Genomic DNA, 27,075 nt, shown 5'->3' with positions numbered 1-27,075 from the left:
TGCTGGGCCAACCACGGTTTAGAAGAGGACTTTGTGCTGTCATAGTGATATGATTCAAGCGAGGAGTCCCTTCTGTAATCATTGTATCCTACGTCCCCATTGATGCTCATGAGTCCCGTTCTCAAAACTGTGGTGGGTTTGTCCCCACCGTGACCAACCATGGTCATGTGTAGTGGTGTGTTAATTTTTTTTCTTCGGGTTTTATTCTTGTTCTTTCCTGAATTGACAGAAGGGGTTAGGTACAAGATTGGTTCTTTAGGGTTGGTAAGTTGAATTTTTATGTGAGTCGGAGCTGGTATATTTTATAATAGTTTCTCCAAACTCTTTTATTTTAATTTTTTTTTGTCCCAGTGACAATGGGATTTTCAAACTTTTTTGCTGTCATGGGAACAAGGATTATGAATTAAACTTCATTACAGACACCTTACAGTTTGGGACTAAAGTAAAGCATCCAGAGATCTTCACCAGAGGTCACAGTGGGTAGAGAGGGCCGTCTGTAAGTAGGTCCGTCCTTAACATGGGGGAACTGCCTGTACTTCCTGAATTATTAGAAAATTAAAGTGTATATGCGTGAGTTCTAAAATGACTTAAATAGTCAGGCTGTTAACACACAATTTTTGACCTTTTTCATTTAGTGACACACGTTTTGGGGGTCAAATTTGTAGCTTCCAGATGTATTTAAAAGAAGGAAAAACCCTACAAAGTTACACATTTTTTTTTTTAAAGCCATTTAAAGTCCAGATTTTTTTGGTATGTTTCTGTCATCCCCTTGTTACGCCACCTCTATAAATACACGCTCATTACTTCCTTCCTTATCTCTTGTTCCACTGCCCTAAAGGAGTTGAGCAAACAAGTGCAGCTCTTCAGTAAAGCCCCCCTCCATAGTCCACTCCTATCTCATTTGTATTTCTGGATGGAGATTAATGGCAAAGTAATGAAGAGGGGAGAAAAAAAAAAAATTCTGTTTTCCATAAAGTGTAGCACCTGTCATGTGCGGTCGCTGCTTGCCCTCTTCCCTGTCACATTAGCCCCCTGCTTATCAAAGTGGTGGCACTCGGCATAATAGTGATGGGGCTGATATCTAGCATTCCTCCAGCTTTCTTTTAGATCACGGCCTAATACCTTTTATTCCTTGGCCTCATGCATGAATTATGCAGCGTATGTGAAGAGGCTTAAAGCCGCTTTCCATTGCATTCTTGTGTAGTGGATGCTGTGCTGCAGCCTCCTGGCGTGTCCCTTTTTCTTCTCTCCTCCCGTCTTTAAAGGCAGGAATGTTATTGTTGACCTTGACACCAGATAACTGGGCAGACATTATATAGCTATGTTTGAGTCCTCCCAAAATGTGATGTTGAAGCCGACAGAGTCCTGGCGTGAAACCCTCTTGGACAGCAGAGTTATGGAGCTTTTCTTCACAGTAAGTTCTGCCTTTTGCTTTTTGCTTTCTTTTAGGTGTTTTCTGATCCTAAATTTTAATCTTGCATTAGGTTTTCTATAGATTTTATTACTTTTATTTGCGAATGGGATAAACATTTGACCCTATTTAATTAACACATTTTTGTACTATGATACTAAACTGTGCACAGTCATAAGATTTGTAGCTTTTTTTTTTACTAAAGGTATCTGCCACAGTGGATCTATAGTTGGATGTTAAAGCGCACAGGAGTTATATGTAATAAAAATTTCGAATTCTAAATTGTAACTCCAAGGGTTCATCAAAAATACAATTTTTTTAAAAATTTTGTAATAATTGTGTGTTTGCATGAGAACTTTATTTTTTAGTATGTGTGGGTTTTTTTTTTTATATCTATTATAACCAGTTATGGTATTCAACTTTTGTGTATTTTGTACCTTTTTTGTACTGGTGTTTAGTAAGTAGTTTATTAAGTACTTTGCGGTTGATATCTTTACAGGATGACACTTGTTAAACAGAATCATCATCATCGCACATCACTTGTCTAATTTACCACTTTATTTTATATTTCGGTGTCCCTTTTTAGTGTATTAATGGTTTTGATCATATATTATACTTTTGGCAATGGCATCTATAGTAAGTAGTCTCAAAAACTCGCAATTGTCAACTTTTATTGGATTACTATGAAAAGCTATTATTGACAGTCATTTTGTATTAATTACGGTCTTATATTCCAGATAGTGTGTTTTTTTTTTTTTTTTTTTTGTGATGTAAAAGCCCCATGAGTATACATCAGTATATGGGAAAAATCTGAGACACTACACCAAAAAAGTCAAATTTCTTTTTTTTTTTTTTAGGGGAAATGTTTCTTTGCAAATAAATGTTTCCTATTGGACTTGGAAAATTTGGAAAATTGAAAATGAGACTTGTTAAAAAACAAACAAACAAACAAACTTTTTTCTTATTTTCAAAATTTTTAAGATGTGGCCTCTTTGCCAACAGCCATGTTATTTTTTTGGGTTTTTTTTTGGTTTTTTTTTTTAACTAGGTGGTAAGGTCATATTCCCTCTTATTTGGGTCATCGATGCGTAGAAAGTACAGGCAGCTCCGTCGTAAACGACCCCTAGTTACTAAGCATGGTGGCACACTTGGCGTTTTGAATCCGTTTTTGGCCCTTTTTTAAGCATGCAAGATGATTGGGAAAACCGGACCAAAAACTGATGCGTTTTTGAAGCGAATGACTAAAAAAGGGTTCAAAACGCCACACGTGCCACCACCCTAATGCACCTCTCTGCCCACTATGACCTCTGGTGATTCTCTGTGGATGCTGGTAATTTACTGACCTTGAGCCACAGGCAGCAATAGTCCAACATAAGCCATCAAAAGTGTTTTATAATGAAGCTTTATTCTTAATCCTTTTGTCACATGGAAGTAAAAGGAATATTTTGTCTGGAGATACTTACAAAATATATCGGTTTCTAAATTTGCATACAAATTCACCTTAAAGGAGTATTCTCATTTCAGCAAATTTAATGTTATGGTTTGTATTCTAAAAAGTTACACAATATTCCAATATAATTTCTGTATCAATTCCTTATAATATTCTAGATCTCTGCTTGCTGTCATTCTATAGAAAGTTCATTGTTTCCTTCCAGTGGACGGGAATCTGCCCATGGTCACACAGGTACAAGGCTCGTTATATTAACAGCTCTTATTACTCTCCATGACACTAACCAGCCGTGCATCTGTGTGACCATGGACAGATTTCTCTCCACTGGAAATAAACATAGAAGATTTTTATAGAATGACAGCAAGCAGAGAAGGTATATTGGAAAATTGAAGAGCTTTTTATAATACAAACAATAGCATTCATTTGCCAAAGAGGGAATACCCATTATAGGAACAAACCTATAGATCCTTCCCTGTATGTAATATGGGGACTCCCTGTAGATATAAACTGCAAATCGGGACAGGTTTAGTGATACAGAGTAGGTTTACAAAGTGTGTGTGTGTGTGTGTTGGTTTCTGAAATTTTTTTTTTTTTAATATAAACTTTGTTTTTTTTTTTTAACTTAGAGGACCTGCTGGGGCGACGAAGGACACTAAACGACCCACAGGTCCTTTTAGACCAGTTGTCTAGTGTCCCAAATCTCTTTTAATTTTTCACTCTGTGTCTACTTGTCTACTCTTATATACTTTTCACACAATGAAGCCAGCCTGGCTCTACTGCACTAGTACCATGGGTAAGGCACTTGTACAATGACCCCGGGGTGTACTGCTCCGGCTCCATTGAATTACTGTGCGGAGAGCAGCAGAGATGGGTCCAATGCACCTCATCGGACCCATCTAGGCAAGTATAAAGCGACCTCTTTTGGGAGATTTGCGACATTAAACCGCAAGTCCATAAGGACCCAAATTGTTCTGGTGGGTCCTCTTTAAAATGAAATTTTGTCAAATGTTCTCTGCAGAAAATATAGTTTCAGATGGGTGTACCTGTCTGTAGCGGATAAAGTTTGAACCTCTTGGATTAGAATATGGACCAATGGATCAGATCTACCATATATACTCGAGTATAAGCCTAGTTTTTCAGCACAAAAAAATTGTGCGGAAAACCCAAACTCGGCTTATACTCGAGTAAAAGAAATATACCAGGTTTTTGTGGTAAAATTAGGGGCCTTGGCTTATACTTGGGTCGGCTTATACTCGAGTATATACGGTATTTGCAGGCTGCAAAATAGTGCTGATTTTTTTTGTTTTGCTGAGGCCTCTGTGGGACACGATTGATAATGAAGTAAGCTTTAAACTTATGTAAAATGTTACTGATTTATGAGGGTATAAAATTACACTATTAACTAGAGTAAAAAAAAGTGTAAGCTGTTGTGCTAGCTTTTTTTTTTTTTGTGGGCTCAGATAAACAAAGACATGGATGGACCGTGGTTACTTATGAGCCAACTTCTCGAAGACCCAAAACTCTTAAGTTCTATTCTATTCCTCCCGTGTTACCGTTTTTTTTTTTTTTTTTTCCCTTCATTGATTTCAATGAAAATTTAGTGGTGTTTTTTTTAGTATTTGTTTTTCCATCATCGCTTACTTTAGCAGATAGTTTGACGCGATGTGCAGCACAATTTTTTTTTTTGTCCATCTGTAACAGAGGGATAGTGGAAGACTTTTTTTTTTTTTTTTTTTGCCCTGTCCTTGTTTTGTATTAGTTTGTACTATCAGTTAATCTTTTTTTCACACTGAGAAATTCTCAGAAAATTTTTTACACAACGGATGGGGAAAAAAAAATACCAACTGTTACATTCAGTTAGCCTGTGTTATTATAAATTTTTTTAATAAATGTTCTAGAAGACCAAAAACCTGATACAAGCAGTCCTCGAGTTATGTACAGGATAGGTTCTGCAAGTTTGTTCTTAAGTTGGTTTTGTATGCAAGTTAGAACTGTATATTTTATAATTGTAACCCCAGGCAAAAAATGTTTTGGTTTCTGTGACAATTGGATTTTAAAATGTTGGATTGTCACAAGAATCAGGATTAACAATAAAAGATTAATGGCAGACACCTGTGATAACTGTTACAGCTGTTTATTGTAGCCTGAGGCTAAAGTACAGTAAGTTACCAATTACCAAAGGTCCGTTTGTAACTAGGGGTCGTCTAAGTCGGGTGTTCTTGAGTACTTTCTAATTTTAACGGATACTAAATGTGCAATCTGTAATTTTGTTGGGAGACAAAAAACAGAAGCTGCTAAACGGACAGCAAAACACAGATGTGAGCTTGGCCGAAGGCCGATCTTGGGAGAAACTGTACTAAAAACTGGTCTCCTACAAGGCGCAGTAACTCATCCTGAGGGGCAGTGGTTCCTATGATTTTGCCGACCCTTGTATAATAATTGCAAGACTTGGAAGAAGTTGAGATATTTCCTCTTTCACAAGAAGGAAATACCTGCCTCAGTTGAATGTGTTTCATTGTGTGATCACGGTATGGGGCAGCAGGACAAGTGCCTGGATGAGAGAAGCCGTATGTTGTGTCTATGCGCGGCACAGCTTGGCTGCCGACACTCACTAACCCAATGTTTCTAGTCTGATGAGGTGTAAAACTCCGTAGAAGAACAGTAACAGGCACCCGAACAGCTGTCTGGTAGACATCTAAACAACTGCTGCCGTCAGCTGTGACCACCTCCTGCAAATATCCTCTGGCTCAGCCGTTTAACTCTTCGTGTCCTCTGGTGTTGTCTTTTTGATTCCATGGGTCCTCTGTAGGTCTCCATGGTGAATGAGTCGGAATATAAACACCTCGTAACCGTGCACCATATATTATCTATCTAATCGGAGATTTGCTCCGGCTGCGGAGCGTGTCCTGTCTATTGCCAACTGGATTGACTTAGTCTCATCCGTCATCTTGTTTGATGGGGGATCTTTGATCATGGTTTCGGTGGGACATGGTGTAATTATTGCTTTGTTTGTCTAGGGCCCATCCTTTTTATATCCTTGTCTTATTGCATTCTACCATGTACGGCGGTGTTGGGTTACTGTACCTTTTTCAGCTGTCTTCCCTACTGAATGATGATATATCGCTGGGTAAGTCGGTGATGGGGATGTCATTGTGGATTCATGACATGCTTTTGGCTGGAGAGTCTGACACTCGGCACGTAAAACAGGAGGTCTACAAACACTCATTATCACCCCATACATATAGGGATGGTGGGGCACATACTTGACCAATGCCTCATACACTTGGGTGCGACTGCTGGAGAAGGCTAAGTGCTCATAGAAAACTCCATAATTGTAACCCGTTGGGATCAGGCACTATTTTCTGTGTTTTATCGTGTCCACAAGTGGCATTAATGCATGTTTTTTTCAAATGCATCACATCCGCTAAGAGGAAATTTGCCTGATTTACATTTCTATTAACAATGTGTTTATAAAATGCACCATGATAAACCAGTGGGCACTGTGACTGGTAATCTTTCATGTGTTATATACGGCCTTCTTTCTAGTAAACCCAACTTTCAAAATTATGCTAATTAGTTGTTTTTGGGTTTTGTGGTCTTTGTTTTTTTACCCCAGCCCCTCTATTCTGTAGCTACAGGTTCTGTTACACTATGCTATACACTTCCCCTCCCACTGTGTGGGATTACAGCAGCTAGAGGGAGGATATGATATATGGTTAGAGAGCAGAGTGGTGGGGAGACAGTGTAACTTGCTGTGAAGCTACAACACACTAGCGCTCTGGTAACTTCCCACAGAACCCTTCTGCCGCATTAGCAGCATTTTAAAAGTTAATTTTAGAAGGAAGGAGGCCAAGGATAACAAATACAAGAAGATTACCACAGTCACGGTGCCTGGATCTATGAGTAAGTGTACCTAGTTTTTCATGATGGATATTATTGGTAGATTCCCTTTAACTCTTTCCCGGCATTAGAATTAATAGTACTGCATGGCGGGAGGCGAGTACCAGAAAGGTGAACTGAGCCAGTATGAGAAGCTGCGGGTGTCAGCTGTGTGTTACAGCTGACACCCTTCACACCCTTCACGATTCCTCCAATCGCGGGCTTTAACCTGCGGCACGGCGCCTTACCGATGCGCAGCATGACATGTAATACTTCTTTTTAAAACTGTTTAAAACGCTTCAGAAAGATTTTTTTAAAAAGTCACCTAAACACCAACATTACCTATACACATCAAAGTACAAAAAGAAAAAAAACACAAAATCACCAAAATTATTTGTTGTTGCCGCATCCCTAACAATCTGTACAATAAATCAGAAACATTATTGTACCCACTTGGTGAACGGCGTAAAAGCAAAACCCGAAAAACTTTACAAAAAAATAAAGAAAATTTTTATAAAATACCTTCACAAAAAGTGATAAATATTCGTTATGTCTCTGAAAAGATGGTGATACGAAAATAAATTAGTTTTTCTCTTCGTTTTTCTTTAGTAAAATTGTTAAAATATATTAACTAGATAAATGAGAGATCACCGTAATTGTAGAGATCTAGAGAATAAAGATATTATATTATTTTTATGGTATTGTTCATGGCCCAAAAAAATACAAAACGAAACCAGAATTCACAATTTTCTTTTCCTCCGTACTTTCAAAAGTTAATAAAATCTCATCAATAAGCTAAAGACCCACTAAAATGAAGTATTTGGAAAGTGCATCTAATCTTGCAGAAAATAAGCCCTTATATGTCAAAATTGCAAAAAGAATAAAGATTGTCACTCTTTATTGGCTATACAATGCATAATCTGCTGTGAATGGCGCAGCTTCCCTTCGATGCCCTGGCGTGTGCCCGTACAGCAGGTTACCACCACATATGGGGTATTGTTATACTTGGCTATTAAACTTTGTTGAGCGTTGGTATTTTATTCATTGACATTGTGTACATTGCTTTAAAAAACACATTCATCCAAAAAAAATTAAGTTTCAAAACTACACACAATTTTGTTTTAACCCTGTAAAACAATTAAAAAGTGTAGTTTCATAATGGGGTAATGTATGGGGTTTTACCATTATTTTGGGCCTCTTAATGTGACTTGAAACCTGAGCAGGTCCCTCCAAAACCATGATTTTGCGGTTTTTATGAAAATGTAAAAAAAAATCCCACCTAAAGTTTAAAGCCCCATAACATCCTACAAAAATGAGAGGATGCATAAAAAACCATTTCAGCATAAAGCAGACATTCGGTAAAGGTTAGTTATCAAGTTTCTTTTGCTGTTATAACTGTGTCGAAAAAGTAGAACATTTTTAAATTTAGAAAATCAAGATTTTTTTCAGAATTTACCCCAAATAACCGTGTTTTTTTCATAAATATAAGCAAAACATACCGCCTAAATTTAACTAACATACAGTTCTAAGTGTCACGGGAAAACATTTTCAAAATCACTTATAATATATCGAAGTTGTAACCACTTATAGTGACACGTACCAAATTCGGAAAAAAATGGGTCGTTTTAGGAAGGTGAAAAGTGGCTTTAGCGGTCAAGGGGTTAAGTTCTGGGATGTATGACGGCAGTAGCTAGCTTTACAAAGGTTCCTCCAAAGAAAAGATAAAAATGATTGCCTGTAGAATGCGGGATCCATACTGAATCTACAAACCAATGAATAGATTTGCTCATCTCTAATATTGACGTGTGTGTGTATATAATGTATATCCTGCAGGAATGTTTGATCCATGAATTCCAATAGAATTTTGTAACGGAAGTAACTATGCCTATTCTTTATTCAGAGGCTAGGCTATGTACTATAACAAGTGCGAGTTGGTGAACAAACAAGGTTTTTAAAGATGACCTAAAACAAACCAAAAAAAACAGGTGTTAGTTGACTTTAGGAGGTCTCCTACTTAAGAACACCCGACTTACAGACGACCCCTAGTTACAAACGTCCCTTTGGATGTTGGTAATTTACTGTACTTTATCCCTAGGCTACAATGAACGGCTACAACGGTCATCACAGGTGTCTGCAATGAAGATTTATTGTTAATCCTGGTTCTTATGACATTTCAACATTTTTAAAATCGAATTGTCACAGAGACCAAAAAAAAATTGTCTGGGGTTACAATTATAAAATATGCAGTTCCGACTTACATACAAATTCAACTTGAGAACAAAACTACAGAACCTATCTTATACGTAACCCGGGGACTGCCTGTATTCTGATGACCAATATCCTCCAATGACCAATCAATTTGTTTGGATGATGTAAATATTTTATATTTTAATTCTAGTTCTGATCAGTCTTCGCCCACCCCTCCCCGATCCTGCAGGTGTCGGTCATGGCTCATAGTTTAGTCTAACAGGCGGAGCGAGCTGTGAAGCAGTGATACTTGTGCAATGACACCGTGACAATGCGTCTCTCTGATAAATGGACACATGGGAACGGTTTGTGTTGCTACTTGTCTTGTGGGGTTTTGTTTTTGTTTTTACAATAACGCTGACCTTCTTGAAATCCGAGTAATTGTGAATTCGGTGGTAACTTTCTCCCTAATGCTGTGTGTGTCCAGCTGCATTCCACAGGACATAATACACATTGTGAGAACGGGATCAGGTTTCTCTAGTATTTTGATTAGGTGAAAATTCTTCAGTCTTCATTCTCACTAGGAACTGTAGGAAGTGCACATTTGTGTTGACCATAAATGGTACCCAGTTGCCGATAAGAATATAAGTATTGTGATCGTATAGCAATTTTTACTTGGCCATTTTATATGTAGCTCATCAAAATTCTTTATATTTAATGCATTTTGTACAATTTACACTTTGATGTATGGGTCTATAGATGGCTAAACTGTCCAAAGTTGGTGACTGCTATGACCTAGTCATAGAACTTAACATTTTTTGGTGAAGTATGATTACCAAGTTCCAAACTGGATATTGAAGGACTGCAACATAGGATTCAGTCCTGTGAATTTGACTTACAATGTGGAGTAGTTGTACCCAAGCAGGTAGTCACCTCGTGCTATGCCATGGTTCAGGTGGAGGAGGTGTAATAATTTCTGTTGGTCTGTAGTAGTCGAAATTTATTTTTTGTGTCTTGTGATTGCCTTAAATGTGATAAATGTTATGTATCTACTTCTTAATAGCTAAGCGAGCTGCTTAGTAGCTACATTTATACAGTATTATTATAATCAGCCCTTTAAGAACAATCATAAACCTACATATAGTTTAATAACCTGAGACACTACGATATCTACTGTAGTGGCAAATATTGGCCTATAATCACAAAGCCCCCCCCTCCCCACAGCAGCCAATAGTCATAGTCCAGTATTCTAGGCCCTATGCTGCTCTCCTGACTAGGGAAAGGGAGATGGGCTGCATAACACAAGGCCACGGGCCAGATTCGGCCCTCAGGCCTTGTATATGATGTCCGTGCCCTTGAGTATTGACCTGTGCATAGTCTTCTGGCATACTAACATATCCTTGAGCTCCTTTATATATGTTCTCCATCCATTGAACAGCCTTCTGCAGAGGAGTGGTGGCTGATCATATATATCAGCACAGTGGTGACCATGCACATTATGATCGCACAGCATAGATCAAGGTGGCCTGTAGTGATTGATGGTCAGGATCTCGCTGTTCTTTCCAGGAATCAGATAGACTTTCCATCCAGAGGACTCTCTTTATCAGCCTATCAGCACCCCAGGGTGCCGTTGGGTTCCGACTTCAAAATAAAGTTGACTTTATTTATACCACATAACAAAAAACATACTATGTTTTTTTAATTTTTAATTCTTCTGAAATAATTTTTTCTACCACGCCCTCTAAAAACCAGAAAAAGTTATATCTTGCAAATAGAGTACATTTCTTGTGTGATACTAAAAGAATATTTTTTTCACTGTACTCTTACAGTAAAATTAGGTTACTTTATATATCCCTATGGAGTAATGCTACGGAAAAATACAACCCATCTTGCAAAAACAAGCCCCTCTTTATATCTGCATTGCATGGAAACGTACAAAAAAGTTAGTTCTTGAAAGTTTTTTGTTCCTAGAAGTTAGGTTTACATGGTCTTGGGTGGATAGAGTTCAGCCAAGGGTTAACTGTTGGCCAAGTGAGCTCCCAATAGTAATAGGGGAGTAGTTTGATAGAGGATCCAGGATGATGGATTTCGTCATGTGTCGGGAGATTTGGGAAGCCCTTATAACTACACTGGCCAGCCCTGCTAAAAGCTATGGGTTTGGTTGACTTAATTTTGTCCATAGACAAATGTATCTCATGCCGGGTCTAGATTCTTCCCCAGTCACCAATTTTGGTCGAACTTAGATTCCTCCAAATTTGCCCTTCTCATTGGTTTTCTAAACATATAGGTCCCCACAACACAAGTATATAGCAAAACCTATAGTTGTATCCGATTGAAAAACCTTGTTTCCTAAACTCTGCTCTCATGTTATTGCACATTTGCACCCATGTCTCTCCAGTAAGGCTATTTATAGGAAAAAGCTACCATGTCTTATCAACATCTTCCAGACCTCTCTGCTCCTCTCCCTTGAGAGCAAAGTATCAGCCATATCTGAATAAACGCCTGAAGACCATAAATTGCACATTTTGGAGTAGTCGAACCTCAACCAGATTTTGAATAAATCTGATGCAAAAAATTCTAAATAATCTTAATATCCGGGCATTTCTGTTCTTTAGTATTACAACCACATGGGGGCGCTAGGCTTCGTTGACTCCCGGCAGTAGCTCACTGGTTAACGTGGAGAGGTTTCAGCACCGTTGGCTGATAGATGACCGTCCTGGCAGCGCCGCTAGCACCCGGCCTTTCATATTAATTGTTGTGAATGATGGAGGGCAGTGTGAGTGAGAGGCATGCCCTCCGGTCGGACCCCCTGATTAACTCCCCGCGGTGTTTACCTCCATCAAAGCTACGTCCGTATACACTTTATTCGAAACTGTCATCTAAGTTTAGCCAGACGCGGTAGCTCAGGCATAGCTGGCATAATCCAGATAGCTGTCATGACTGCTGTTTTTAGAAGGAGCAGTGAGTCTCGGGCTGGCATCTGTTTTAGCTCGGCCTTCAAGATGAAGGTAGCACCCAGGAACTTTTTAGCTATTTTAAATTATGAGTGCAAGACCGATGGAAAAGGGGACTGCTGCCGAACTTAGCGTGGATTAGAGACCTGCCGCTCGCCTAGTAAGACCGTTCCCAAAGTGGCGTGCTTTAAGTGACCGTGACGCTCTCCCCCCACAGGTTCATCAGAAAATCAGGGAAGACTCCGACATGGCACAAGACTCTCTTCAATGCTTGGCACAGCTGGCATCTCTCCACGGACCCATCTTTCCAGACGAGAGATCACAAGTAGATTACCTGGCACATTTCATTGAAGGATTACTCAACACGATTAATGGGTGCGTATGGTTCCCGTTTAGACACGTGCGGTTATTTTTAGCTGTAATGTGTGTGACATGTTCTCGGGATTTCTCTCCTTTTTGTTTTTTAATCTCGTTTCTTTTCTGTTCAGGATAGAAATAGAAGATTCTGAAGCGGTGGGGATTTCCAGTATAATTAGTAACTTAATAACCGTTTTTCCACGCAACATTCTGACTGCCATTCCGAACGACCTGTTCTCGTCTTTCGTCAACTGCCTCACGCACCTCACGTGCTCCTTTGGAAGAAGTGCGGCCCTGGAGGAAGTAGTAAGTAATGGCGCTTTTGGCTCGAGTGAGCGTGTGCGAAGTATGTACAGCGGGGCGGTGGGCAGAGATGTGCGGAGGCGGGCAATGCTTGTAGGGTTGTGTATAGGGGACAGAACTTGGCTGTAAGTCTTAAAAGTGCCTCTTACTGTCCAAAAGTTTTTCTAAAAGTTCAAGCAGACACTTTTTGCTCCATATCGTTGGAATAGTGCAGTTAGGATTCAGTCCTGCAACAATAAAGACTAAAAAGGAGATTCCTGTGGTACATGAACACATCTTATGTGCTTACTGTGGGAATATGGCCTGAGGAAGGGCAGTATAAGTTTGGCATGGGGGTACCTTTTAAGACTTTTAAGAGTCTTGAGCTATTTTCTATTTGTAAATGAGGTTAGATTCCACTACTTTGAGCCCTTGAATTTGTAAAGTGGTCTGTACATATGGTGTTGCTGTATGATTGAACCCTAGGGCCTTGTGCACACTTGACATGTAATGTACAGATTTCCGTGAGGCAAATCTGCAAGTAGTACAGTAGCTTTACAACGTACTGGGTTGATAATGGACCCATACACAATGGGGCAGAATTATCTGAAGTTTACTGAAACAAGAACTTTTCTAGTTGCTTTAAATTTATAAACTATTGAGGGTAAAATGATAATTGAGCTCCAATTGGTTGCCATGGGCTACTAGAATAGTTCTGCTCTGAGGACAACCATTGCAGTGGGGCAGCTTTACTTACCCAGTCCAGTCGCGATCCAGCGGCGCGTTCTCCGCTGATTCGGATTCTGCCGGATTCACTAAGGTCGTGTGCCCGATGTCCACTAGGTGTCGCTGATACGCTGATGTCCGCTGGAATTCAACTCCTCCGTCTCAGTGTATGTGAGTTCCGCATTTTTTCCGAATCCGTCAGGTTTTCCAATGGCCACGCCCCCTGATTTCTGTTGCGTGAAAGCCGGCGCCGATGTGCCACAATCCGATCGCATGCGGCAAAATCCCGGGGGAAATTCAGCGCAAATCGGAAAAATTTGGGAAACCCAGCTGAAAAATGCGATTCGGACCCTTAGTAAATGTGCCCCAATGTGTCTGGTTTATCAACCACTAGCGAGAACAGCTGCAAGACGAAACTCTGCACCAAATCTGTCAAGTGAGGGTTTAATTGACAAAGAATGTCATGCTGCAGATCACCACCATCTGTTTGGCTGTGCAATGCAATGGTCATTCCAAATCTCTACATTCCTGCATCAAAATCTGCTGCATTCTGTGCATTTATCACAGAATGTAATGTAAACGCTGTAGAAAAGCTGCAGCATCTCAGTCCCGTGGGAGCATCCACTGAAAAGTCTATAAAAGGAAATCTTCCATCAAAATAAAGCAGAGACATGTCCTCATAGATCCAGGCACCATGACTGGTAATCATCTTATATTTGTTATCCATGGCCTCCTTCCTTGTAAAGTCAAATTTTAAAACAATGCTAAAGAGACTGTAGGGCTCTGGGGTGCCTTACCAGAGCCCATCTATGCTATAGCTTCACATGCTGTTATACTGTCTCGCTCTCACCCCACTACCTGATGTAATCTTACACGGTGGGAGGGGAAAGGGAAGCACTACTGCACTGTGTAAGAGCATATGAAGCTGCAGCATGGATAGACTATTGTAATGCCTCCAGATGCACTTCTGTCTCATTAGCATAATTTCAAAAGCTGATTTTCAGAAGGAAGGAGACCATGGATAACAAATATTGTCACAGTCAGTCCAAGTGTCCCTGGTTTATAATGCTTGTTTTTAACCAGAATAATCCAGGTGACTCTGTAATTTTTGTCCTTTCAATGGATTTATTGACCTGTATACTATACGACTTCTAAATTCCCTTCATAAATATGTTGGTAAACTTATCAATCCCTAGTTAGTGGGTTTCCTACATGCATGAGGTTAAACTTGTGGAAGGTGATGTCCTGAGTGATCATGTTCTATCGTATGACCGACTCTTTCCATGGATCGCAGTATAGCGTATAATTAGTCACTTGAAATCTGCTATCGAGTTGCTCCTTGTGGTGGTGCAGCCGCTGCCTGTTCTGGTGACAAAGTGTTAGAGTGTTAAAGATCGGCAGTGCTGAACAAGGTCCAAAAATTAATCTTGTTGGCTCCGTAGTGCGGTGTCATTGTGGTGCAGCATTTCTGCCAACTCACTGTTCTGCTTCAGTGCCCTTTGTTCCTCTGAATGGCTGCCATGTTCTGCTACATTTCCTTGTTGGGTGACTTGCCGAGCCGGTCCACAGTCAAGTCCTCTGTTGTATGACATGAGGGTAGCAGTGAAGTCATATGATCGCTTTGGGGTTTCATTCTGAAAGGATTTGTCTTTGAGACCCAAATATTTGGACAAAACTTGGGGCAGCCCCTTTAAATGTAGGGGATAACCTGCAGCTCCATTCATGTTCTTAAGTGGTCCATCATTGGGGGTATCACAATCCAAGCTTCCATGATTAATGGCGTCTCCGCAGTCGGACGCGGTCTGATCCTCATATCATCCGTAACCTATAAATAGGGGGATAACTATTAAACCTGGGACAACCCTTTCCTGATTTTTAATTCATGTCATATATTAAGCTTGTGATAAATTTACTACTGGACATCACAACACACTTGAATTGCCAATCCGCAGCCCCTCTTTACTCCAAATGCACACACCATGTTTTTGCCAATTTTGCTAAAGTTGTCCGACTTGTATTCCCCTTTATTTGCAGCGAGTCCCCATAGACTTCTCACACATAGATCATGAAGACGGCGTTGTCTGAGGTCCTCCAGCCTGTGACAGGTCTCTCCAGCTGCCGGCTCCCCCAGCCGTCCTGCTATATGATCTGTTGACCGAGTCAAAGCAGCTTTGAACTGGGGGGAGTCTAGACTGTGAAGATTATACAGCGAGCATAAAGGATTTAGAGGCTATGATACGACACCCATATGTTTATATACACAGTCCTCTATGTAAGGTTGCTGCAGCTTAGCGAGAACATATTCTGCTTTCTGTAGGTTTGACCACGATGGTCCAGGATCAGTCTGATTGTTGTAAGAACTTGGGGGAGCTGACTCAATCCTATCAGCAAAAAAGAAATGTTTTAAGCTATAGATTTCACACCGGTTGCCAATATTTGGGAGACTCTTTACATTTAGGGCTTTTGTGTTTCATGTGATTCTAGTTTTTCACCTTTTTGTTCTTTCTCCTGCAGCTCGACAAAGATGACATGGTGTACATGGAAGCTTATGATAAGCTGCTCGAGTCCTGGCTCACATTGGTGCAAGACGATAAACATTTCCATAAAGGCTTCTTTACCCAGCATGCCGTCCAGGTGTTCAACTCCTACATCCAGTGCCATCTAGCTGCTCCAGACGGCACACGCAATCTAGTGAGTTTTCTCTAATTATGGCAAAGAAGTGTAAGGGAACGTTTAAAGAAAATCTACCAAATCCTTCATTATAATCCAGGGGCACTTACTCATAGATCCAGGCCCCATATTTGTTATCCATGGCCTCTTTCCTTATAAAACCAACTCATAGTAATGAGTCAAAAGGCTCCTGGGGTTTTTCCTAGAGCATCTCAGTGCTGTAGCTTCACAGGCTGTTAAAATGAGCAGAGCAGGTCTCTCCCTTCAACTGAATCTCCTGCTGATGCTAGGCAGGGGGTTGGATGAGACCTGTTCAGCTTATACTAACGGCCTGTGACACTGCAGCACTCAGGGACTCTGGTAACACCCCAGAGCCCTCCGGGCTCATTAGCATAATGTTAAAAGTAGATTTTAGAAGGAAAGAGGCCATGGATAGCAAATATAAGATTATCACAGTCACGTTGCCTTGATCTATGAATAAGTGCCCCTGGTTTATCATGATGTATTTTGATGCTAAATTTTCTGTAGCTCCATGAGGAATAGAAGCTTAAGAGAAGATCTTCTTTTTTAGGAGAGCATAACAGAACCCCCTGACACAGGGGTGGACGGGGCCTTCTTTGCATCTTTGTTGCCGAATCTGTGCTGAAACACTAAGTCAGTAAGAAATGTTAATGGGGTTTTCCAAGAATCTGGAAAATATTCCCAAGGCATGGTCCCATGGTCTAGAGAAAAAAAAATACTATCCACAATTCACTTGGAACATTTGCAGTTAATTTATCAAATTCTGCGACTTATGAGTTTATAAGAATGAGTGGCTGGATGGATCCATCATGAGTTCATTGCTGAGTCGTATGTCTGTGATAACCGTCCGTATAGCATCAGTTTTTGCCCTTTTACAAACAAATGAGGCTGGTAAATGATATCCCTAGCTTACCTCAACCCCTTTAAGGGTCATATGATGTGTTACCTACCAAATTATCCACAAAATGGGCAGCACTGGGATTGCACTTGAGTGTCATCCATATATATATATTTTTTCTTTTCCCATAGATATCTATTTGAAGGCCCGGGCTACAAACACAGGCAGAAACGGGCGCTGCTCTCATGTTCATGTGAATAAGCCCATTGAAATAATAAAATATACATTAGGCGTCATTCACACAGCCTTTGGGGGACGTATATATGGCTGACGTATACACGCCCCCCTTAGGCCGGCAATGGGCGCATGGATCGGTAAGGTACGGCACGGCACCGTTCCGTTCCCGGGGAAAAGATAGGACAAGTCCTATCTTTCCCCGTAATACAGCACCGTGCTCCATGTTTCCCTATGGAGAGGGGCTGCTCACCCCCTCCTCCTCTCCTGGGCGCCGCCATGTGCCCGCCGTGCTACGTCTGTTTGTGTGAATTCGCCCTTAGACTAATAACATAGACCTATGAAACTATAAAAGGGCCCCGATCACAAGAGCTTAGTCTAAAAAAAAAAAAATCTTGCTTGTTATCGACAGTTTGGTAAATCATGCACAGTGCTGAAGCTTTATGAGCGCTTTATGCCATTATGACATTTTACTAGAACGGACCAGGTGCAGAATTACGTGTCCTGTGTATTTTGATATTCTCCGCTCATGACTACGACTACATCACTCAGCGCTGTGTTGTGACTGTCGCGCGGTGTTCTCTGATTCCTTTTCAACTATTCACCCCCGACGGTAAAGCGGATAATCTTCAGAAAACTCTGTACTTTGTAGCCTGCTTAATCCGCATATATAGGATGCTACGGGCAGCATGCTAATGCCAATGGAGTAACAAGTGTCATGTATATGAAGTGGAGGGGGGGGGGTGACTCTATCAAATAAGTTATTTAGCTCAAAGTAACAAATTAAAGCACAGCTGACATTCCGCAGCTCTACTTGGTTTCAAAGCGGTAGTCCGGGCTTACAAATGGATAGGAAGCTCTCTGTAGTCGGCAGCTGCAGCTTTGAAGTCACCAAAAGAGACGTGTTTGGTGGTTTACATTAAGGAGAGACAGGAATCCAAGAAGTGTGCGGCGAGAAGTGCTGAAGTGTGTAGCAGATTTTCTCCAGGATGCCCGGCTAATTCTCCGCACCCACTTGTAATTTTCATAGGCTCATATTGTAATGCGCCCACTAATAATGGCTGGCGAGAGGCAAAGGGGCAGAATATCCTGGGCTGAACTTGGGACTATCACTACCGCTTTCATGTGCTGCCATCTTGATCCCTGTAATGCCAGGGGCAACTGTGTTTTCTTTCCGTACCCATTATCAAACACTTGAAGATTTGACAAGCTGCGTATAGTGATGCAGCGCCACCACAGGGGAGGCCAAGAATTACACAACTCCTATTGAGCGCAATTGGGCGTTCAGTATGACCTTAGGGGCTCGTATGTTTCAGACCTTATTCTGCCCCATCGAAATGAAAATAATGGACCTGCCTACAGGTTTATGGCCACTGTAGGGGCAGTAGAGGAATACATAGTGGCTATCGATTTTTATTTTGTAGCATGTTTTGTGTGTGTGAAAGGTTTGGGTTTTTTTTTCTTTGTAGTCTAATTCCCACATATTCTTCTGTTACGTAGACTGCCAATGGTGTCGCCTCCCGAGAGGAGGAAGAAATAAATGAAATTCAGGAAGATGATCGTGACTTGTTTTCTGATCAGCTGGCAAGTGTGGGCATGCTGGGCAGAATAGCGGCGGACCACTGCATACCTCTGCTGACCAGGTACAGGCACTTTTTGTTATAGAAAACAAAAAAACTTGGGAATACATAAAGAAATATTCTCTGACTTGGCTCAGCTTTCTCTTCCTCAGATCTTATGTCTGGTTGTAAGACAACTAGCTAGAGCCAAATCTCCACCCCCATCACTCCCCCTTTGCTAACTTTTTTTTTTTTTTTTCAGCCCACCCTAAAAGCCATGTAGGGGAATATTAAATGAAATCAACCACCAGGATGAAAGACTATGGAGCCCCTCAGGCTCATTTGCATACAGTCCTTCATCCTGGTGGTAGAGGCCCTTTTTAACCATTGCATAGCCGATACTGCTTTGATCTAGTGTATGCAACTGTGTCTGCTAGTCATTGAATCCCTGATGAGCCTGGATGAGGCCGGACATACTAGGGGAATTGTAAATGTGGATCAGACCAGTAAACCATAAATGTCTGCTGACAAACTCATTCAGGGCTAATAGACTTGATTTCTGCGTACCCAAATGAGAAACTCAAAATGTCATGACTGGGGTGTGATTTATAGGGCAAATGTGTAATAATGAGGAGATGGTGCGTGGAGTAGTTGTGCGAAAATAATGGGATGAAAGCAAACATACAGGATATTCAGTAATAAAACGCATCCTGAAAAATGTACAGTCATACCAGACATCCGAAATATAGAAAGATGGGGTCATGACAATGTTGTGAACATAGGGCGAGTGTGTAATAAAAAGGGTAAAGGTGCCTGGGCAAGTGTGCAATAGAAAAAAGGATAACCACAAGAGAGTACCCATTGAAATTTGTTATATATAATCCACACATGTCCTAGATTGGTTCATATCAAGCAATAGATGTTATATGATGGTGATCCACAACCAATCCCCACATATACCTGCCTAGTAATCTCAGTTCATGAGTGAAGGACAACTGAGATTAAAGTTGTTGGTCAAATTATATAAGTTTAACGCATATCTAATAAGTGACTGTTTTAAAAAAAATTATTTCTAATAATACCACCTGTAAAAAAAAAAAAAAAAAAAAAAAAAAAATTTTATTACACTGGTATAGGTCAAACTAGCGGTGACCAAGGAAAGACATTGCATTGGTCCCTTTTGGATATAATGCGCTTTAACCCTTATGTACCCAGTGAGAGATTTCTACACCACTGTAAATACTGCAGATTGAAGCATTAAGGGCAGTTCTATTTTCTGTTATCATTTGACTAAGTAAAAAGTTATTTCAAGTTAGATGTTATCCCTGATCCACAGGATAGGGGATAACGAGATATTTTGGTAGGGTCCAACAGCTAGGATCCCCTGTGTTCCAGCTGGGGGTCTGATTATCACTAATAGGTGGGCTATACTCATCCTGCCACTCCATTCAATAGTATAGGAGTGTCGCAAGTTACACTTCATTGTCCTGGAATGGGAGGCAACTTCCAATGATCCCATAGTATTGAATGGAGCGCCAGGATTTATGCTCCACCCGTTAGTGAGAATCGAACTCACGTTTATCAGATGTTCAAGGACCCCAGCAGTCAAACCCTCACTGATCCGCATCATATGCCCTTATCCTGTGGATACAAGCGTGGGTACAACCCCTTTTAATTGAATAGAGCTTCATAGAATATATAGCCTAAAAAACCTAATATAAGGCCCACTCACAATGAGGGAGCAATGAAGCGACACATTACCCATAGAATACCATGTAACCTATATTGTACTCCATAAACAACACAAAACCATTGTAAGGTGTGTTCATATATGATTGGGGGAGTGGACTTAATCCAAGGTAAGTGCAATAGATTAAATAGGTTTTCCAGGAATTTCATACTGATTACCCATCTCCGTCCGTCTCACATTTGAAACCTCCACTGATGGGTGAAGCCAATTACATAGATCATAGGAGAAGCAGTCCTTCACGTCATCATTTGCATCTTTATTCCTCTATAACTGAATGAAAAGATAAATACTTGGCATAACCCTCACATACTTAGTTCCATCTTGGTCTTCAGCTTGTTAGAAGATCGAGTGACGAGACTTCATGGGCAGCTACAAAGACACCAGCAGCAATTACTGGCCTCACCGGGAACAGGGTCCACAGATAACAAGGTGCTGGATGACCTGTACGAGGACATTCACTGGCTCATATTAGTTACAGGTAAGCGATCCTTCCTACGTGTAAGCGTGTTTCTATGCCGTGTAGTATGGCTGTGCAATTCTCAAAACCATGCATGATAAACCAGGGGCACTCACTCATAGATCCAAGCAATGTGATTGTGGAAATCTTCTTATATTTGTTGATGTTGAGTTTGCCAAATCAGTCCTTGTCCCAGTGGGGCTCACTAATCAACCTACCAGTATGTTTTGGAGTGTGGGAGGAAACCGGAGGAAATCCACGCAAACACGGAGAGAACATACAAACTGTTTGCAGATGTTGACCCTGGGACTTGAACTCAGGTCCACAGCGCTGCAAGGTTGTAGTGCTAACCACTAATCCAACGTGCTGTCCCTTCACGGCCTCCTTCCTTATAAAATCAACTATTAAAATTATGCTAATAAGTTAAAGGTCTCTTGGGTGTGTTACCAGAGCACCTCCTTTCTGTATCTTCACAAGTTGTTACACCGTGCAGAAGCACTTCCCGCTCCCACTGTGGTAGGGAGCAAGAGGAGAGGGAGACGGTTTTGCTTGTGAAGCTTCATCACGGAGGGGTTAAGGTAATGCGCCTCCAAGGTGTGGTAGAGGCGTACACCAGAACTGCAGTTAGGCCAAAACTAAGCCAGTCACACATCTCCTGGTCCTCATCTGCTCCAATAGTCGGCCACCTGTGAGGATGTTATAAAAATAGTTAGTGGAGAATAGGAGAAAAAGCTGAGACACACAGACAGCTGAGAGATAAAGGAACCTGATAAAGTATCTAATGACCTAAAGGAAATCTACCATCAAAAATCTAACGTCACTCCACTCTCTGAGCCTTATTAGCATAATTTTAGTCAAAAAGTTTGTTATCCATGGCCTCATTCCTTCTAAAATCATATATAAGAAGATTACCAAAGTCACTCTGTCTGGACCTATGAGTAAGTGTCCCCGGTTCATCATGATGGTAGATTTCCTATAAAATTCCACTGGATCATCCGGAGTCTCATATAGCTGAATGTTTTTTGTTTTCATATTAAACTTTGTTTTATTTTCTTGTAACCCAAAAAAATTCCCGGAATAAAGGCACGTAGAAGGCAAAATATGCAGTTAGAGTAAAAATCACAAAAATTACCAGAAGTGCTTGCTTGCAGATCATGTAACTGAAAGTTATCACAGCGCCACCTAGTGTTCTCATTAGGGAGGTGGGGGATAATCCCTGAAATGACACGAATGAGCTAGTGCACACTATTGCAGATTGATTACATCACACACAAGATTAGGGTCCGCTCCTCGGGTCATTGTGTAGAGGAATCTCCATGTACAGAAGGTTCCACACAAGGTTAGTCTGGGATCTTCTAGGAAGAGTTCACGGCTGAGGTCAGGTTCTTGTATCACGTTACAGCCAGTGTTGCTGGTGCAGTCTTGTAGACATTGCTCTATGTGTGTATACTGATCACACGGATGTTGTACAGAGCAATGAGCCTCGTTCATGCAATGTATTCACCAAAACTTTCTAACCCCTGCCAATGTATCTATCCCTAATCGCTATAGAGAAAATATTCTTTAACCTTGTGGTTGCAGGCTACCTCTTGGCTGATGATGCTCAGGGCGAGACTCCATTAATACCTCCAGAAGTAATGGAATATTCTATTAAACAATCAACTGAGGTGGACATCAACACAACCCTGCAGATCCTGGGGTCTCCTGGGGAGAAAGCATCTTCTATACCTGGGTGCAACAGGACGGACTCCGTTATCAGGTCAGTCATTAACCTCTTATCCGTAGCAATCTATTACCACACACATGGCATCAAAATTGGAATTCTCTTTAAGGGATTATCCCATTGAGGCAATGCCTGAGAACACCCCTCCTTCGCCATAGCAAAAACCATTTACCAGCAGGCTCTGGTTATGTGATCAGTGGGTGTCCTGCATGTCCGTCCCCATTGATCAGTATTTTATGCCCTGTCCTATGGTAACAATGTGACCCTACTATTAGATGACTTGTCCTTCTATTCTCTTTCCTATGCAGGTTACTGTCTGCCGTCCTAAGAGCCTCAGAAGTAGAGTCTCGGGCCACAAGGGCAGATTTAACCCATCTTCTAAGCCCCCAGATGGGGAAAGACATTGTTTGGTTCCTGAAACGGTGGGCAAAGACTTATCTCCTTGTGGATGAAAAACTGTATGACCAGGTAAGTATCAGCCTGCGTCCATTATACGGGATGTGCTTCTAGTCGCCTGCAGTGTCTCCAATGTCTCTGCTCTGTCTCTTGTAGATCAGCTTGCCGTTAAATACAGCGTTTGGTGCGGACACTGAAGGATCGCAGTGGATCATTGGTTATCTCCTGGAGAAAGTGATCAGTAATCTATCAGTGTGGAGCTCTGAGCAGGAGCTGGCCAATGACACTGTACAGCTACTAGTAGCCCTGGTAGAAAGGAGGGAGAGGTAAGTAACATCTAGTTTTCATGGAGCATTCCCTGTATTCTGAGTAGCAGCACGGTGGCTTAGTGGTTAGCATTACAGCTTTGCAGCGCTGGGGACCTGGGTTCAAGTCCCAGGGTTAACATTTGCAAAGAGTTTGTATGTTCTCTCCATGTTTGCGTGGGTTTCCTCCGGGTCCTCTGGTTTCATCCCACACTGCAAAACATACTGGTAGGTTGATTTGATTGTGAACCCCATTGGGGACAGGGACCGATTTGCAAGCTCTGTGCAGCGCTGTGTAATCTGTGTGCGCTGTATTATTTCTGATCCTCTGTTATTCCTCCTGGACATGTCTGACTTTGTCAGTAGGTTTCAGTACAAATTGGACAGTGTCCAGGGGATCTGATGACAAATGGGTCATTACCATTGTTTGTGCACACATTTCCTAGAGAAATTGATGAAGTAATGGTGAACTGAACTATTTAAAGGGGATGTCCACGTTCAGCAATTAATTTATTGTGTAATGTTTGTGTAATGAAAAGTTAATCCAGAAATTATATTGGAAAAATTGTATAATTTCTTTTTTTTTTTTCCTCTGCTTGCTGTCCTTCTATATAAAGCTGGTATGATTACTTCCAGTGGATAGAAATCTGTCAATGGTCATGTGACAGGTAAGGGTTCACCTTGGAACGAGCCATCAGAATCACATGGCTCTGATTAATGTCTGTGATAACGTCTCTTGTCCACCACATGACCATGGACAGATTTGCATCCACTGAAAATAAACAATGAAGGTTTCTATAGCAGGACAACAAGCAGAGATCTAGAAAGCCGTGAGGAATTGATACAGAAAGTATATTGGAAAATTGTGTACACAAACCATATCAATTATTTGCTGAAAGTGACAACCCCTTTAATGGGGACTATCATTATTGTGTTTTTCAAAAGCGCTTTCCATCAGTTTAGAATAACCTGAGACTAGTGAATTTGGTTTTTAACAGCAATACAATGTAGTGGTCGCTTTATCTGTGTTTTCCTTAACAGTGCCACGCCTGTCCACAGGTTGGGGTTGGTATTACATGTTTAGCTTAGTTCTATTCAGCCAAGTAGGACAGATTTGTTAATAGTCTATTCCTGGAAGAAGAAAAATCATGCTGTTTTTCCTCATCCTATACAATACTTCCTGACAAAGTTCTGGAATTTCTTGGATTCTGATTGTGAGATTCCCTTTCCTAGGGCCAATCTAGTAATACAGTGTGAGAACTGGTGGAATCTTGCCAAACAATTTGCACGGAGGAGTCCTCCCCTACACTACCTGTCCAGCTCTGTGCAGAGGACCCTCATGAAGGCGCTGGTACTAGGAGGGTTTGCTCACATGGACTCTGAGACTAAGCAGCAATACTGGACAGAGGTAAGTTGTTTTGTGTGTTTTGGGGTGGGGGGGGTTACTTTCTCGTGATCGGTGCGAGACACCGCATTAACAATCGCCTTATTACCCCCTATAAACTTTCTAAATTGATACAACCTAGGGCAGTGGTGGCGAACCTATGGCACGGGTGCAAAAGGTGGCACTCAGAGCCCTCTTTATGGGCACCCTTGCCATCACCCCAGGGCAGAGTTCGCCAGACAGGACTCAAGGCCTCTTGTGGTCCCAGGCAACCCAGGGCCCTAGAAGGAAACTACAATGATAATCCAAACTTCTTCTCCTTCTTTCTACTGTATTGGTGTCCTCAGGTGCTTATACAATTTGAACCTGTAAAAGAGCAGGGAGTAATAAGTTACAACTTAAATTGTCGCACTGGCACTTTGCGAAAAATATGCGGGTTTTGGTTGTAGTTTGGGCACTCGGTGTCTAAAAGGTTTGCCATCACTGACCTAGGGGAATGGTAAGCTATGTTTGGGATATTAATGAATCTTCTTTTTGCCTTTGTCCATATGACAGGTTCTCCAGCCTCTACAACAGAGGTTCTTGAATGTAATAAATCAAGAAAACTTCCAGCAGATTTGCCAAGAGGAGGAGGTGAAGCAGGAGATCACCGCCACACTAGAAGCCCTCTGTGGCATCGCGGAGGCCACGCAGATAGACAATGTGGCCATACTCTTCAACTTCCTCATGGACTTTTTAACTAACTGTATTGGGTTAATGGAAGTCTATAAAAATACGCCAGAGACTGTGAATCTTATTATAGAAGTTTTTGTAGAAGTTGCACATAAACAGATTTGTTACCTTGGAGAGGTAAGTACTCGCACCCCCATAGTAGTTAAAATGTATACACGACTTTCTCTACAAAGTTCATCCACATGACCTGCAGCATATCCATTGTTATCCATTTGTGGGTAGGGGGCTGCAGGGAAACTATACATTCTTATGTATTTCCTGTGTTGCCTTGCATAAAATTAAAATGATACTTTTCCTTGATGGAAATTCTGCAGTATGTTTTCTAGCATCCGGTACTGGTAAATGATGCTGTCTGCTTACCCTGTTTTGCTGAAAATAAGCTATAGACTGCTATATCTTTTGAACTATGTCAACTAGAAATACAGTTGCTTGTGTGACTTTAAAGGGGAGATTTATTCCCTTTTAAATGACACCAGGACTGTGTTCTAAGTGAAATGGTTCAAAAATATATAGCCATTTTTAACTAGGGTTTATTTTCAAAGAAACTGGGTAGACAAAGTGCTATATTTAGTGAACCATGTAACCTAGAAACCCAGAGTTCTGAGGTAATTTTAAAGCTCGTACTCATCCCTTTAATATCACGCAAGCAATTTTTTTTAGGTGCCACAGAAACTGATTTTCCTATATCACTCCCCACTCCCAACTGTGAATATCTCCAATGTCACCATGTTTATTACATTTTGAAGGGGATATCTCTTCTCTAAAACGATACCAGAACCATGTTTGGAAGATCTATGTATGAAGGCTGCCCTTTCATGACCTTCTCTTGCAAGTGCTTTTGCTAGACATGAAAAATTGTGACCCATCATTATAAAGGCCACAAGAAATTCACAGGTTTTGGAGAATTCTGATGCTGATCCAAAAGATGAAGACCTGATTATATTAGAATAAATGTAAATTTTTGTTCATCAAATAAAAATAAGTCATCCTGTAAAAATAAGCCCCAATTCATTTTTTTAATAATAAGATCCTGCCCTATTATAGGACTGGGGTGATGTATGATGTGGACAATTCCTGGCAGGGGATGAAAGTGGCTCCAATTGCAAAAAAAAATAAACACACACACACTATATAACTATATTGAAATTATACATACAGGCGGCCCCCTACTTAAGAACACCAGACTTACAGACGACCCCTGGTTAGAAACGGACCTCTGGATATTGGTAATTTATTGTACTTTAGCCCTAGGCTACAATAAGCAGCTGTAACAGTTATCACAGGTGTCTGTAATGAAGCTTTATTGTTAATTCTGGTTCTGATGACAACCCAACATTTTTAAAAAAAAAAAAAAACAATTGTCACAGAGATCAAAAAATATTTGGCTGGGGTTACAATTAAAAAGTATATGGTTCCGACTTGCATACAAATTCAACTTAAAAACCAAACCTACAGAATCGTGTACGTAATCCAGGGACTGCCTATATGTATATATATATGTAAAAAATATGAAGTGATTGCCAATGTGAGTCCCTGGTCAGTGGTGACAGCAATGCTGGTCTCTTTTATTTATAGTCTAAAGCCATGAATCTGTATGAAGCCTGCCTGACCCTGCTCCAAGTATATTCCAAAAATAACCTGGGAAGGAAGCGCATAGATGTGACTGCAGAGGAGGACCAGTACCAGGACCTCCTGCTCATCATGGAGCTTCTCACAAATCTGCTCTCTAAGGAGTTCATTGATTTCAGTGACACAGGTAA

At 41.0% G+C, this 27,075-nt stretch overlaps 1 protein-coding gene across 1 annotated transcript in view; it reads left to right on the top strand.

The window, feature by feature from the left end:
* XPO4 (exportin 4) overlaps positions 1 to 27,075 on the top strand; it is a 67,430-nt gene that overhangs the window by 36,294 nt on the left and 4,061 nt on the right. The window contains exons 7-18 of the mRNA XM_072134281.1: positions 1,302 to 1,414; positions 12,099 to 12,256; positions 12,370 to 12,544; positions 15,761 to 15,937; positions 18,510 to 18,652; positions 20,651 to 20,796; positions 22,357 to 22,534; positions 22,807 to 22,966; positions 23,051 to 23,220; positions 24,433 to 24,607; positions 25,139 to 25,432; positions 26,891 to 27,071. Coding sequence (XP_071990382.1) covers positions 1,302 to 1,414; positions 12,099 to 12,256; positions 12,370 to 12,544; positions 15,761 to 15,937; positions 18,510 to 18,652; positions 20,651 to 20,796; positions 22,357 to 22,534; positions 22,807 to 22,966; positions 23,051 to 23,220; positions 24,433 to 24,607; positions 25,139 to 25,432; positions 26,891 to 27,071 — 2,070 coding nt within the window. The remainder of the gene's footprint in view (positions 1 to 1,301; positions 1,415 to 12,098; positions 12,257 to 12,369; positions 12,545 to 15,760; positions 15,938 to 18,509; positions 18,653 to 20,650; positions 20,797 to 22,356; positions 22,535 to 22,806; positions 22,967 to 23,050; positions 23,221 to 24,432; positions 24,608 to 25,138; positions 25,433 to 26,890; positions 27,072 to 27,075) is intronic.

The sequence above is a fragment of the Engystomops pustulosus genome, chromosome 2 (assembly GCF_040894005.1).
Source record: "Engystomops pustulosus chromosome 2, aEngPut4.maternal, whole genome shotgun sequence".
Taxonomy (NCBI): Eukaryota; Metazoa; Chordata; class Amphibia; order Anura; family Leptodactylidae; genus Engystomops; species Engystomops pustulosus.
The sequence above is the reverse complement of the archived record's forward strand: the minus strand, read 5'-3'. Positions and strand labels throughout refer to the sequence as shown.